General features: G+C 42.7%; 1 protein-coding gene across 7 annotated transcripts in view; it reads left to right on the top strand.

Annotated features, from left to right (window-relative positions):
- plekha5 (pleckstrin homology domain containing, family A member 5) overlaps positions 1–12,558 on the top strand; it is an 85,013-nt gene that overhangs the window by 61,607 nt on the left and 10,848 nt on the right. For 3 of the 7 annotated variants that reach the window (XM_010767662.1, XM_010767668.1, XM_010767683.1), the window contains exons 8-15: positions 761–861; positions 2,962–3,077; positions 4,659–5,240; positions 6,545–7,028; positions 7,524–7,607; positions 8,292–8,411; positions 9,345–9,398; positions 10,320–10,400. In XM_010767662.1, coding sequence (XP_010765964.1) covers positions 761–861; positions 2,962–3,077; positions 4,659–5,240; positions 6,545–7,028; positions 7,524–7,607; positions 8,292–8,411; positions 9,345–9,398; positions 10,320–10,400 — 1,622 coding nt within the window. Of the gene's footprint in view, positions 1–760; positions 862–2,339; positions 2,661–2,924; positions 3,078–4,658; positions 5,241–6,544; positions 7,029–7,523; positions 7,608–8,291; positions 8,412–9,344; positions 9,399–10,319; positions 10,401–12,558 lie in introns of those variants that run through there. The other 4 variants (XM_010767692.1, XM_010767698.1, XM_010767705.1 and 1 more) reach the window with 3 other exon arrangements.

Consider the following 12,558-nt stretch of genomic DNA (forward strand, 5'->3'; position numbering starts at 1 on the left):
ACTATTGTACGCTCAGGATCCCCCACAATGTGAGCTTATGTTCTGCAGAGTCCTCTGTGCACAGAGACCAAATGAATAAATACATGTGGGGCCAGTGGGCTGCATGTACAGCTAAAGAAAAGATCAATCCTCTAGCATAGCTCCAGGGAAAACAGCTCTTACTCTTTACTACCAGAGGCCGAACAGAGCTCAGGTAGCTTTTATTTCCCCAAATGTTCCCCACAAGCCCTGTCCTACAAATATGTGTTTGTTTCAGGAGACTGGCTTTTACATAGCAGCCCTAGTCAACACTTTGGCACACATACCATGCAGACAAAGCTAATGCTTCTGGGGCAGCAGAAGTCACTTTCCTGATCTATTTTGTTTTCCTGCATTGTTTTCGTTTAGTTATATTGCTTATAACAAATTAGGAGTTTAAGCAATTCCAAGCTTAAACTCGGGACCCAATCTAATCCCCCCTGTGGAGAGAGCTGCATTGTCAATGTGGAGCCGTGTCTGCTAACTTAATGAGGATTAGAGCGGCCTTGCTGTAGAGGACATTGAATCAATGTTCATCTTTTCCACTGATTGGACTCTGTTCATCTGTCCAACACACAATCATTTTTTTATCTTGCTATGCACTTGGTTTGTCTTTTCCCCTGTTTTATGTTTGCAAATGAGTGTTCCACATAAGAGTGCAGTGGAATATTATTGAGAATATGAAGCTAACTGACACAAATAGCACTTCATGCCTTGTGTTGATTTGTTTTTCTCTCTTCAGATGAAAAAGAGGAAGGGATATTAGGCAGCATCCTCCTACCGAGCTTTCGTGTTTCCATGCTGTCGGTGGATGATCACATAAACAGAAAATATGCCTTCAAGGTCAGTGCACGTTTTCATTCCTGTTTAACGTTGTTAGACTGCAGAGTCTTAGGTTGGGTGTAATTAAAGCATTAGTATTATTCAAAGCTCCAATTAAATGAGATGATTAGAGCTAAATGTACAAACCTCCCAAAAGGTCCTTTTGATCTGGTTGATGTTTATTAGCGCTCTCCTAAGTGTTTTCTTAAGCGTACATATCACTGATTCGAAGAGTTTTTCTCTTTGCTTTAGAATCATTAGCAATTGACTCACAGTGAAGTAATTTAAACTTAAGCTACACATTGCTCATGCTTGGAAAGCACACACACTTCCTGCCACTGCTACGTCTGCTACTGCCAGTAACGTAGTACTAGAGCACTGCAGTACTCTTACACTGAACAAAAATATAAATGCAACACTTTTGTTTTTGCTCCCATTTTTCATGAGATGAACTCAAAGATCTAAAACAATATAAATAAACATTGATTGAAAACATTTTCTACATACACAAAATAACCATTTCTCTCAAATATTGTTCACAAATCTGAAAAGATCTGTGATAGTGAGCACTTCTCCTTTGCCGAGATAATCCATCCCACCTCACAGGTGTGGCATATCAAGATGCTGATTAGACAGCATGATTATTGCACAGGTGTGCCTTAGGGTGGCCACAATAAAAGGCCACTCTGAAACGTGCAGTTTTGCTTTATTGGGGGGGTCTGGGGGGGTCCGAAAACCCTAGGGTTAAACTCTAACCCTAACATGTCACCCATTGAGCATGTTTGGGATGCTCTGGATCGGCGTATACGACAGCGTGTTCCAGTTCCTGCCAATATCCAGCAACTTCGCACAGCCATTGAAGAGGAGTGGACCAACATTCCACAGGCCACAATCAACAACCTGATCAACTCTATGCGAAGGAGATGGGTGACATGTTAGGGTTAGGGTTAGGGTTTAACCCTAGGGTTTTCGGACCCCCCCCCAATAAAGCAAAACTGCACGTTTCAGAGTGGCCTTTTATTGTGGCCAGCCTAAGGCACACCTGTGCAATAATCATGCTGTCTAATCAGCATCTTGATATGCCACACCTGTGAGGTGGGATGGATTATCTCGGCAAAGGAGAAGTGCTCACTATCACAGATTTTTTCAGATTTGTGAACAATATTTGAGAGAAATGGTTATTTTGTGTATATAGAAAATGTTTTAGATCTTTGAGTTCATCTCATGAAAGATGGGAGCAAAAACAAAAGTGTTGCATTTATATTTTTGTTCAGTGTAGTTGACCTGGAAACCCCAAGTTACAGGGCAGCTGCGGTGTGTACAGTGTATGACTGTGCGTCCTTCATAAACCCTAACAAAGTTATCCTGCCAAGCGCAGACAAACACAGACGCCCAGGAGTCTGCTCAAGGTTTCTGCAACCACACAGCCCACTGCTTTCCAACTGAGACTCAGAGAGAGAGAGAGAGAGAGAAAGAGAGAGAGAGGAACACGAGAGCAGGGCCCGACCTCCTCAGTTTACACTGCTTTGCTCAGGAATGGATCACTTTTTGACTGCACTTATCTTTGAATCTTTTCCTGTCTCTTGTGGCCCAAATAGCAATGTTATTAAACCATCCTTAGTTCTCAGGGATATTCAGAAGTAATTGGGGCTATGACGGTGCTTGTTTTTCCGACATTGGTCAACAGGATATTGAGGTTGTCCACTAAACATTCTGTTTTTCTCTTTTTGTGGCTGGCCGAAACAATACATTGGTTTGTTCGCTGCAAGGGAACAAAGCAACAACGGAACAATGTGTCTGCCACACACTTGAACTGCATGGTGAGTCCTTCAGTTTGACGGCACATTTTCTGCTCTAATCTCATGGTATGCATGAAACCCAGGTGACTCATTTTTGGATTTATGTGTGGATGCCCACAGGTGTAGTATTTCACATCAAATTTGTATCACTATTTGCCAAAATGATATGCAAAAAAAAAATTCCATCACGTGTATCAATTGCTTTAAATTGAGTTAGAAACATATAAAAACAATTTGAATTCATTGGTCTGTCTAAAATCCCTGTTTTCTTCTTCTCTCTTTCAGGTAACTTTGTGTGTCACTTTCCATTGTCGAAAAACAGGCGACGCATCCCAACATGCGGACATACTATTTCTGCTCCGACACAGCTAAAGAGATGGAGTCTTGGATGAAAGTCATGACAGATGCTGCACTTCTGCATTCAGAGCCGGTCAAAAGGTTTGTCAAAGGATATAGTGTATTTGACGTTGGCCGATTACACTGTGCTGCTTCGCTTTTCAAAGCACAAATAAACATTTAAAAAAAGGCATCCGATGACAGCTCTTTAAACGAGTATGATTTACTTGGTTATATTCTTGGTGATTTTCCTTTTGTCAAACCATTTTCACTGTAAGAGGGCTTTCAATTCCATTTTCCAAGCCTGTTCAGTTCTTAAGCAAAGTTCACCATTTTTTACATTTCCAGAGTCAGGGTTTGTTGAATGACTATTTAAAACAAAACCTTCTGTTGAGGTTTATTACAGAGTAGCATACGCATGAATTCCATTTGCATTAGCTCACACACTTTCCTTGTGAATCTATGCTGTTGTTGTTCTTCAGAGGATGTTGTGCAAAGCTGTGCTGGCTGATGAAGATCACTGACTCATCAGGATAGGGGTTTTTTCCTTCCCTTTTTTTACCCTTTGTTAAATGTCATTTGGCAACCCCCATTTCTAATGTGCTCCTTTTAACATGGGTGAGCAGAGGCGTTATGGTAAAGTGCTTTGTAATTACACAGAGCAGTAGTGCCTAAAACCCACGAAAAAGCACTGTCAAATGTGAAGTCGTTATAAAGCTATTCTATTTGAACAGAATTGTAAAATCTATATCGACTGAAGGATACCCTAGTTCAGTCACTATCTAGTGTGTATTGTATTCTATGTACAGTATTACACTTTATTACACCTCTTTCTATTTTAAGCTGGTGGGAGCTGTAAAAAAGAACCCGATATCCCAATTCCTTATTTGTTCAGGAGCTTTCCCTTTAATGCATCGACAGTCTCTCCAGGAGGATGATGAGTAGATGCACACAGACCATTCACAGAGCTGAATGTGAGCTCTGCTGGGCTGCTGGAGCCACAGATGGCTGGAGAAGACATTACGTGACTGGTGCAGCTATTTCAAAGAATACAAGTGGAAACTCTCAAGGAATGCCTTTCCTGCTACCCTCTTACTGGTAACCCAGTGAGGCGTGCTGCGAGAGGGGAATTTGCCAAACTTTGAAGCTGTGACCTTGAGTCTGTCTAAGGCCAAGGAGTACTGGTGTCAATTACTTCTGGAGTCCTCCCTAAGGAGCCGTATATAGGTCTTCTAGTGAGGAGGCAAAAGGGAGCAGCAAATGGATTACCGGTCTGAGCAGCACCTTTGTACCGTGCAGCAGGAGAGAGAGGCAGCGTTTTATTGGAGATATCTGATTTCCCTTTTACATGCCTGACCTCCTCTAGCACCTGGAAGAAGCATTGTTCCCCTCCGGCTATTTTCATTTCACTTCAGATTCAGAGCTGCCCCAATTCGCAGAGTTCACAAATTCACAAATAAAGTTACTGTATATTTTAACAATACTCCTTAAACTCATTTTGCTGGTGATCAATGACACAGATGACTATCCCATCTTCTTATTTAATCCAATAAAAATAATATAGCAATAATATAGTTACCATCTTGCCATCTCTAAGCTGGTGATCTTATGACTTGATTAGCTAACGCAGGGACTGAGATGTTTCTCGTTATAATTCTAACGCCTCCTCTTGATTCTCATCAGGTTGGACAAGCTAAATGTGGAGCAGTGTGGACCCCAAGAAATCAACAATGTAGCCAACCACAAGCCGCCACTCACACAGCCTGAGATCCAGAACAATGAGCTGAACCGCGAGGCTGACCGTGAGCACGCTGCAGCGGTCCAATCCGCCGCAGCAGAGGAAGACAGGAAGTTGCGCGACGCAGAGCGCTACGGCTTCCAGAAGGACGGGGCGGAGCGGGAGCGTCCCCTCACAAAGATCAACAGCATCAAGCTGCAGCCGGCCCAGGCAGCGGCCGTCAAAGCTAACCTCGCCGCGCCGCAGACTCCCACAGAAGTAGACGGGTTGCAGCGCAGCCCCCAGGTCAACGGATCTGCTGAGCACTCTCCAGCTGATAAGACTGGAACCCCCCCTCAGCAGTATACCCCCCCTCAGCAGTATACCCCCTCTCAGCAGTATACGCCCTCTCAGCAGTTTACCCCCTCTCAGCAGTTTACCCCCCAGGAGCCAGACCGCTCCTCCCTGAACAGAACCAGCTCCATGCAGCAACTCGAGCAGTGGGTCCGCACACAGAAAGGACGCAGCCAGGATGACGACACCAGGAGGTTAGTTTGATTGGTCTTTTGCAGCGTCAAATAAAACACTCAGATACTCATTATTTAGTCTCCAGATATGTGTGCTGTAAGAGGAGAACATATGCCAGCACAAGTTGATTTAGGTTACTACACAAGAGTCCAATCTTGTCCTACTTTGACAACTAGGATTGGATCTTGGCTAAACTTGGTGCATTCTATAAATTACTATAAATGTGCAGAGTCCAATTTTCCAAAGCTTTTTTGACTTTAAACAACTCGGCTTTAAAAACTAATGGGTCCGAGGACTCATACGCTCCTCACAATGATTTATACAATTTAATATCACACTGCTAAATGTAAAAGTCAGAGGAACTGGGGATAAACAAAAGCTGAACAGAGCTGTTGGAGTTACTGCCCGCCACTGACCCTGCTGTGAGAGCCCCCTTTTTAATAGGTTGAGATTAAACCTGCTCTCTCACTGTGTCTGCCCGTCTGTCAGCATATCTGTCTCTCCATCTGTTTATCATCGCCTGGCTTGTGTTAATACCTCTTTGCCTCCACTCACTCCTTTTAGAAATAAACAAACATCCCTGTTCTGAGCCATTCATGAATGTTAAAAGTTGTCATGGATGAATCAACAACGAGGTCCTTGGTCCTTATCTCCGTTAGTGTTCCTCTGAAAAGCATGTTGACTCTCACCCTACGCTGTCGCCGTTTCAACAGTCTCTGTTTGTCGTCACCGAGTGATCTTTAGTTTCCATAAAGTCACAAGCCCGTTTGAATGCTTCTGGGTTTTACAGTAGTCACAGATTGAGCAGGAAGCTCTCTTGATGCCAGCTGCACTGACTCTGTGGAAGAGAAGCTTTGTTGTTACTGGAAAGGTCTTATTGGTCCTGGGGCTGGGGGGGGGTTCTTTTAGAGTGAAGCGTCCCTATTGAAGATAGATTGAAGACCAGAGGCGATTTGCAGATACAAAGTTTTAAAGAGGCAAATAACATTTTTTCATCAATTTCATAACATGACATGTTTGGATGAGTGAGTCAAACATTTAAAATGTGAAGAAAACAAATCTGAGTTACAATAAACAACTTTATCTCTACTATCAACCTCCAACCACGAGTCTGAAATTCATATTTGATGAAAAGGACAAAATCTAATTATAAAATAGTTGAATTATGATTAAGTTGTTGTATCTCCTTTGAGCATTGATAAGTTCTTAGAAAAATAAACAGATATGGAAGCAGTTATCTCACTACATCATAATAATAGTCAGCAAAAGGTACTGCTAAATATTTCAACTCATAACAACCTCCGTTTTGTTTTTTTCTCCCCAGCATTACGTCATACCAGACGCTCCCTAGAAACATGCCAAGCCATCGGGTTCCTTATATGCCTCATTATGGTGATGGCTACTGCAGTATGCCCAGGAATAGCATGGCGCAGCGGGACAGCATCTGCAGCATGTCTCCATCTCTGTACGAGCAGGCCCTGGGTCCCTCGCCGGGGGACAGGCGCGGCTCCATGCGGGACGACACCATGTGGCAGTTGTTCGAGTGGCAGCAGAGGCAGGCCTACACCAGGCCGCCGGCGGCGCTCTACAGCAACATGGCCAGTCCCAAAACCATGATCAACCTGTCGGAGCACACCGCACCGAGCCACTCCATCCCCCCCTCGCCCTCCCACGGCTCCCTGTCCATGCACGGCGGCTACTCTCCCATGAGATCCTACAACATGAACAGTGCTCGCTCTGAGGTTTCCTCTCCCGTTTACAGAGGAGACATGAGCATCGACCGACGCCAGAGACCACAACCCAACAAGGTCAGTTACAGCACACATACATGCTAAAGGGGCGGTTCACCTACGTAACGAAGATATGATCAATCACTTCTACTTCTAGGCTGCTGCTTATAGATTTGATTTGATCGTGTGTTGATATGACTATCCCTGAGATAAAACCACATATTTAGTTTGAGGAGATCGTAGCAAAAATTAATATTGTAGGACAGAAAGCAAAAGCAACTTCTCCTGCCTCAATCAGCTGTACAACCAGCTTACTGTACTTTCCATTATAAGTATCATCTTTTCTTAAAAACACTTGACAGCATGTACTTTGTATCACACAGCTTTTCGAGTGATTTTCTTTTTACATACAGTACTCTTCCATTCTTCTCTATTTAGATTCATCATGACATCAATCTAAGACAAGTATCTAAATGGCCAAACATACCGCTTATGGTACAGTGGTGGATGTGAAGGACTATTAAAAGTATTTCATAGTGTAAAACTACTGTTTGTTTGTACTATGTCTTGCAGTATGCCTACCCCCCCGATCGGAGGTCTATGCCTGCAGGGATCCCAGTCCAGCCTATCACTGCCCAGTCTCTCCAAGGCAAAACAGTAAGTCCTCACCCATGTTCTGTGTCCATCCCTTTTTTCTAACTGAATTTCTGTATTACGCCACCTAGCAATTTCACGCTTGAAAAGGTGTGTAGACCACACACTTAATCATTCCGGTTTAATTGCACTTCTAACAGAGAAACAGCTATTTGTATAACTTCCCCTGCCCTTCCTTTCTCCCTCTCTCTCTCTTCCTGTCCTTCATTCCCTACCAAGAAGACATTGTGACAGACTCTTTAGAGACAGATTTAGGCACATGTATGTTCCAAGTGGTGGGATTTCGGGTATCCTCTGCTTCTCATCAGTGGAGATTTAAAAAACGCCGTCACTCAACTCTCTAAGCCAGATCAGGAATTGATGTCAAGGCGCTACGCAGTGCTATGTCCTCATGGAGCTGCTAAAGTGTGAACTGGATTCTGTAATACATGCTAAACTGCTCTTCTGTCTGGAGTGGACGTGTTGAATGTGCATGCTGCTGACTGCGATTGCACCTTGGATATTCCCATGGTACTAAACTGCATGACAAACTCAATACTTAGATTTATGGACTGTTCACCTATTGGGAGCCTGACACCTCTAAATCTCCTGTCCTGGTGTGTTCTCTCCTTCCCTCTCCCTCTCCCCTTGGGGTGTGTTCCTGTTTCATTGTGGCTGTATTTCCCTCCCTCCCTCCCTCCCTTGCAGCCTGAGGAACTGACTCTGCTGCTGATAAAGCTGCGGCGGCAGCAGGCAGAGCTAAACAGTATCCGGGAGCACACTGTAGCACAGCTTATGCAACTAAACATGGATGGCGACAACCCAAAGGTCAGGCCCCCAGAGATGCTCCTGCAGGCTTGTGTGTCAGCGTGTGGTGTGAATGCCATCTTTAACCACCTCCATTATCCATCTCGTTCAAGAGGATTTTTTGTTGGTCTTCACACATGGCTGACCTAATGAGAAAAGTTGCTGCAGTAAGCATTTTCTCCATACGAACCAAACTCTGGATTGAAGTTCTCTCTTCATCATAATTAGGGATCAGCTGTTTGCATCCAACTTGTTTTGTTACTAACAGCCTTTGGCTCTATACCGTTACCCGATCATTATATTTGATCTATTTCAAATTGGGAGAGCAGTTGATTGAATCATTTAACTTCCCCAAATAGTGCAGACAGATGTTTAACAGATAATGAAACGTCAAGCCGTTTGTGAGCTTAAAGAGGGAAGGGCTAAGGAGTTTAGGTCCACTGAAGTAGATCTTCATTTGAAGTCTCTTCTTCGATGTCAGAGTACAGATTCTGTTCCTGATGTAGGTCAACCAGGCCTGAGGTTAACATACTCCTGTCTCCTTGTACCAGTATAGCCTAGTGTTGCCTTAACTTATGTCGTTTAGTGGCATAATGACCAGGTCAATTATTATGCAAATTCAAACTTCAGCTCATAGCTTTCTTTGCATTTTGCCTGCATTTGGTGAAGTGTGCACATTGCTATGTAGTTCTTATGGAGCTCTAGTCTTTCATTTCCTATAGTACACTCTGTTACTTTATATAGCACAGCTGCTCCCTGACCTTATTTCTCCACCTTGACTGGTCCTTTCTTTGTGTGTGTGTGTGTGTGTGTGTGTGTGTGTGTGTGTGTGTGTGTGTGTGTGTGTGTGTGTGTGTGTGTGTGTGTGTGTGTGTGTGTGTGTGTGTGTTGTGAGGTCTTTTTTTCTCACTTTCCTGTTGCCTTGTATTTCCTCTTTTTTGCTGCTGACGTTAGAACGACATTCTCTCGCATCACCTCCAAAGGAACCTCATGTATTTGGACAATCAGGTGGGGTAATGCATGACCGCATGGCCCTGTCTCCCTCTGTCATGAACTGCCCATTGAATGCTCTGCTCTTATTATATAAATCAGTCCTGTCTGCTGAAAAGTCCTTTTCTGATGTCTAGCAAATGTACCATCAGTTTGATTTTATACGTATATTTGGTATTTTTATCCCAATGGATCAGTGTTCATTTTTCACTACAATGCATGGACCAATGTCACATACCACATCAGTTAGAGCTTAAGCTTGTTTGCAATGCCAATCACTGCAAAGCAAAATCATTCATCGTTAAGTCCTATATAATGTAGTCCTTAATATGTATCCTAAACTCACTGTCAGATATATTTACTGAATATCTGGATATTACTCTATTCTGTATTGTTTGCAGATGTGTATCATATCATTGACATTTTAAGTATATGCAAATAAATGTAATCTTCTATTGTTTTTATAGCTCTGAAGTTCTTCAAACGTTTGAGTAATTACAAATGCAACATATAGTAGCACACAACAGCCAAGATATGCATTTCTGATAAACATAGAGCAGATTCACTCGTATCTACAGAACATGAGCTAACCACATTTCTGCAACAATTGAGAATTATGTATGAAAAGAAACCAGAATACAAAACGTTTACCATCTACAGCCACATGCATTGCAACACCAGTGCCTCTCTATTGTTGTATCATTATAGTACATCAAAGCTCAACAGGAGCTTTCCGTGGCGTCTTTGCACTAAAGTGTCTTCCTGAAAGTGTCTCTGACTGCTTCTCGTTGCTCTATTCATCCCTGTTTGAGTCTTATTCATGAACATGAGAGCTATCGAGGTTTTTATTTCATATTGTCGCTTGTCAGTGTTTTCTTTGAAGTGAAGCACTGCTATAAACTGACACTTGCTGTATCGCTCCTCTCCACACTGGACTAGATGAAGGAAAATGAGCCTTTAATCGCCATGACTCACACTTTGATTGAGAACTCTGCCCCAAGGCCTCAACTTTACCAGCAAGTAAGGCCAGCCGAAGGCGTTGCTCCGCCTCCTCCTCCTCCTCCTCCTCCTCACCGGTCTCTGTTGTTATTTTGGTGTTTGCAATTCTCCTCCTCCGGTGTCCAAGTCCTCATCATGGCATCTTGAGACTGGTCTCCCTGTATCGTTTGTATCGCAAACACCTCTTCATCCATTGCTTTTCAATGTTCTCCTCCTGTTATGAGAAGTCATGCCAATTGTGACATGACTTGTAAAAGAGTTGTATGGTTCGTGCTTCACTGTTCAGTTAAATCCCTTCCTCACTCTCTTTGTGAAGTTTGTGTGTAAGGGCCGGATAAAGTTCACTCTAAAAGTTGCTACAAGAAAACTTCAGCTAGCTTCGGGACTGTCTTAAATCTAAAGCTGTGGTTGCACCCTTTAGACTTTACTCTTGTTGCCTTGTCTCGCGCTCTAACCAGTGAAGGTTAGTGTGTGATTTCTCATAACCCTTTGCAGAATGCTCTCCCTCTCATTAGAAGGGACACCTAGATGTAACAGGGTGAGTCTAATTAGTGTGACTTAATGCAGTGTTGTCAGACATGTCTATACTCAGTGCAGTGGATGACCAAATGCTACATCGTGCTGTGAAAATTGGAGGGTTTGGTTTAGGTCCTAATTAAGTGCAATAAAGTAATTACATGTTCCCCACAATAAAACGATATAACGCTTTAGAATTCATTTTGAGTCAACCAGTGCTACTTTAAACATTTCACAATCAGACTACTTCAGTTATCCTGGTGGGGATATTGAGTTTTGTGACGATTGCTCCTTTTAGAAAAACATTTAAAGAAAAAGTCGAAAAACAAATAAAAATAATGTATGGATATAAATATTTAAATAAACCAAATAATTTTAACAAAAATGTGCACATTGTACTACACATAACAATATGTGTATGCATAAATGTGTATTTTACTGTTCATACAGTGGTGTTGTAGTGTTTATAATTATATGTATGATTCAAATCAGATTATAGTTTGAAATGAACAGTAATTAAGTGACATGAGCACTGCACCGTTAATAATGCACAGGTTATGTGTATACACTATATGTAGTGGTCTAACACTGAATACACAGCAACAGTTATGTATTAAACTTCATACCTCAAATGGTCAGTGAGTGTTAATGTTTCCGAGGTAACCTCTCTTTCTTCCTACCTGTCTGCATTCCCTCCCCCCCCCACGTGTTGTTCTGCTGTTGGAGAGGATAAAGAGAGCCAGCTTGTGTGTGACGATGACTATGACATCACTTTGCCACTTTTGTGACCGCCTCCTGAGGTGTAAAAGTGTCGCTGAAAACTGTTCCCACCCACCCCCCCCTCCCCATTCATTAGCATATCGCCCGACAACAGCCTGCCATTCCACCTGTTCAGCTGTCAGAAGTCTGTCTCCCTCCTCCTCCGCCACATGTCACTCGTAATCCACACCACACAACCCCACAGTGAAGCCCCCGCACTGTGGCAGAGTCTGCATGCTCTGTGTGGAATGCCATGTGGTGCTCAGGTCCCCCCCTGCTTTAACTGTACTGTGTGCTTCAGCCGAGGAAAAAGGTGTTGAGAGAAATGTGTGTGTGAGAGTGCAGGTGTGAGTCTGAAACATTGGTATACAGTTGAGGCTAAAAATATTTGGACAGTGAATAATATTTGGCTGTTTTGTGCAGACCAGCATATTGGATTTTAAATTGAATATTGTCAATGAAGTTAAAGTGCAGACTCTTAGCTTGTATGATGTTTAGTCCAGGGTAAAGAACTTGCTTGAAACTTAAAGCAAAGATAACAACAACAAATGAGCAATAAGAGAAGATGGTTTGAGTCCAGGCCTAGCAGAGGGTCTGAGGGAGATATAAAGTGTGTTCTGATGTTCATTGTAACTTAGCCAGTCATTGACTACAGACGATTCAAATCAGCATGATATTCATTTTGGGAGAGTCAATGCTGATGTAAAGGAAAGTTGTATTTTGACCATATAGTCATGTAGTTTTCATATCAAAAGTTCGTACAATATCAAAACAGAACTAAAATATGTCACTGTCCTAATATGTATGGACTTCATATACATGTGTTTGAGTGAATGGACAATGTAGCATTATGTGATTTTCTGAAACGTGGGATCCAATGCAGTTTAATTTATTTCCTGTTCGA

Source organism: Notothenia coriiceps, unplaced genomic scaffold (genome assembly GCF_000735185.1).
Source record: "Notothenia coriiceps isolate Sejong01 unplaced genomic scaffold, NC01 NC01_scaffold00000339, whole genome shotgun sequence".
Classification (NCBI taxonomy): Eukaryota; Metazoa; Chordata; class Actinopteri; order Perciformes; family Nototheniidae; genus Notothenia; species Notothenia coriiceps.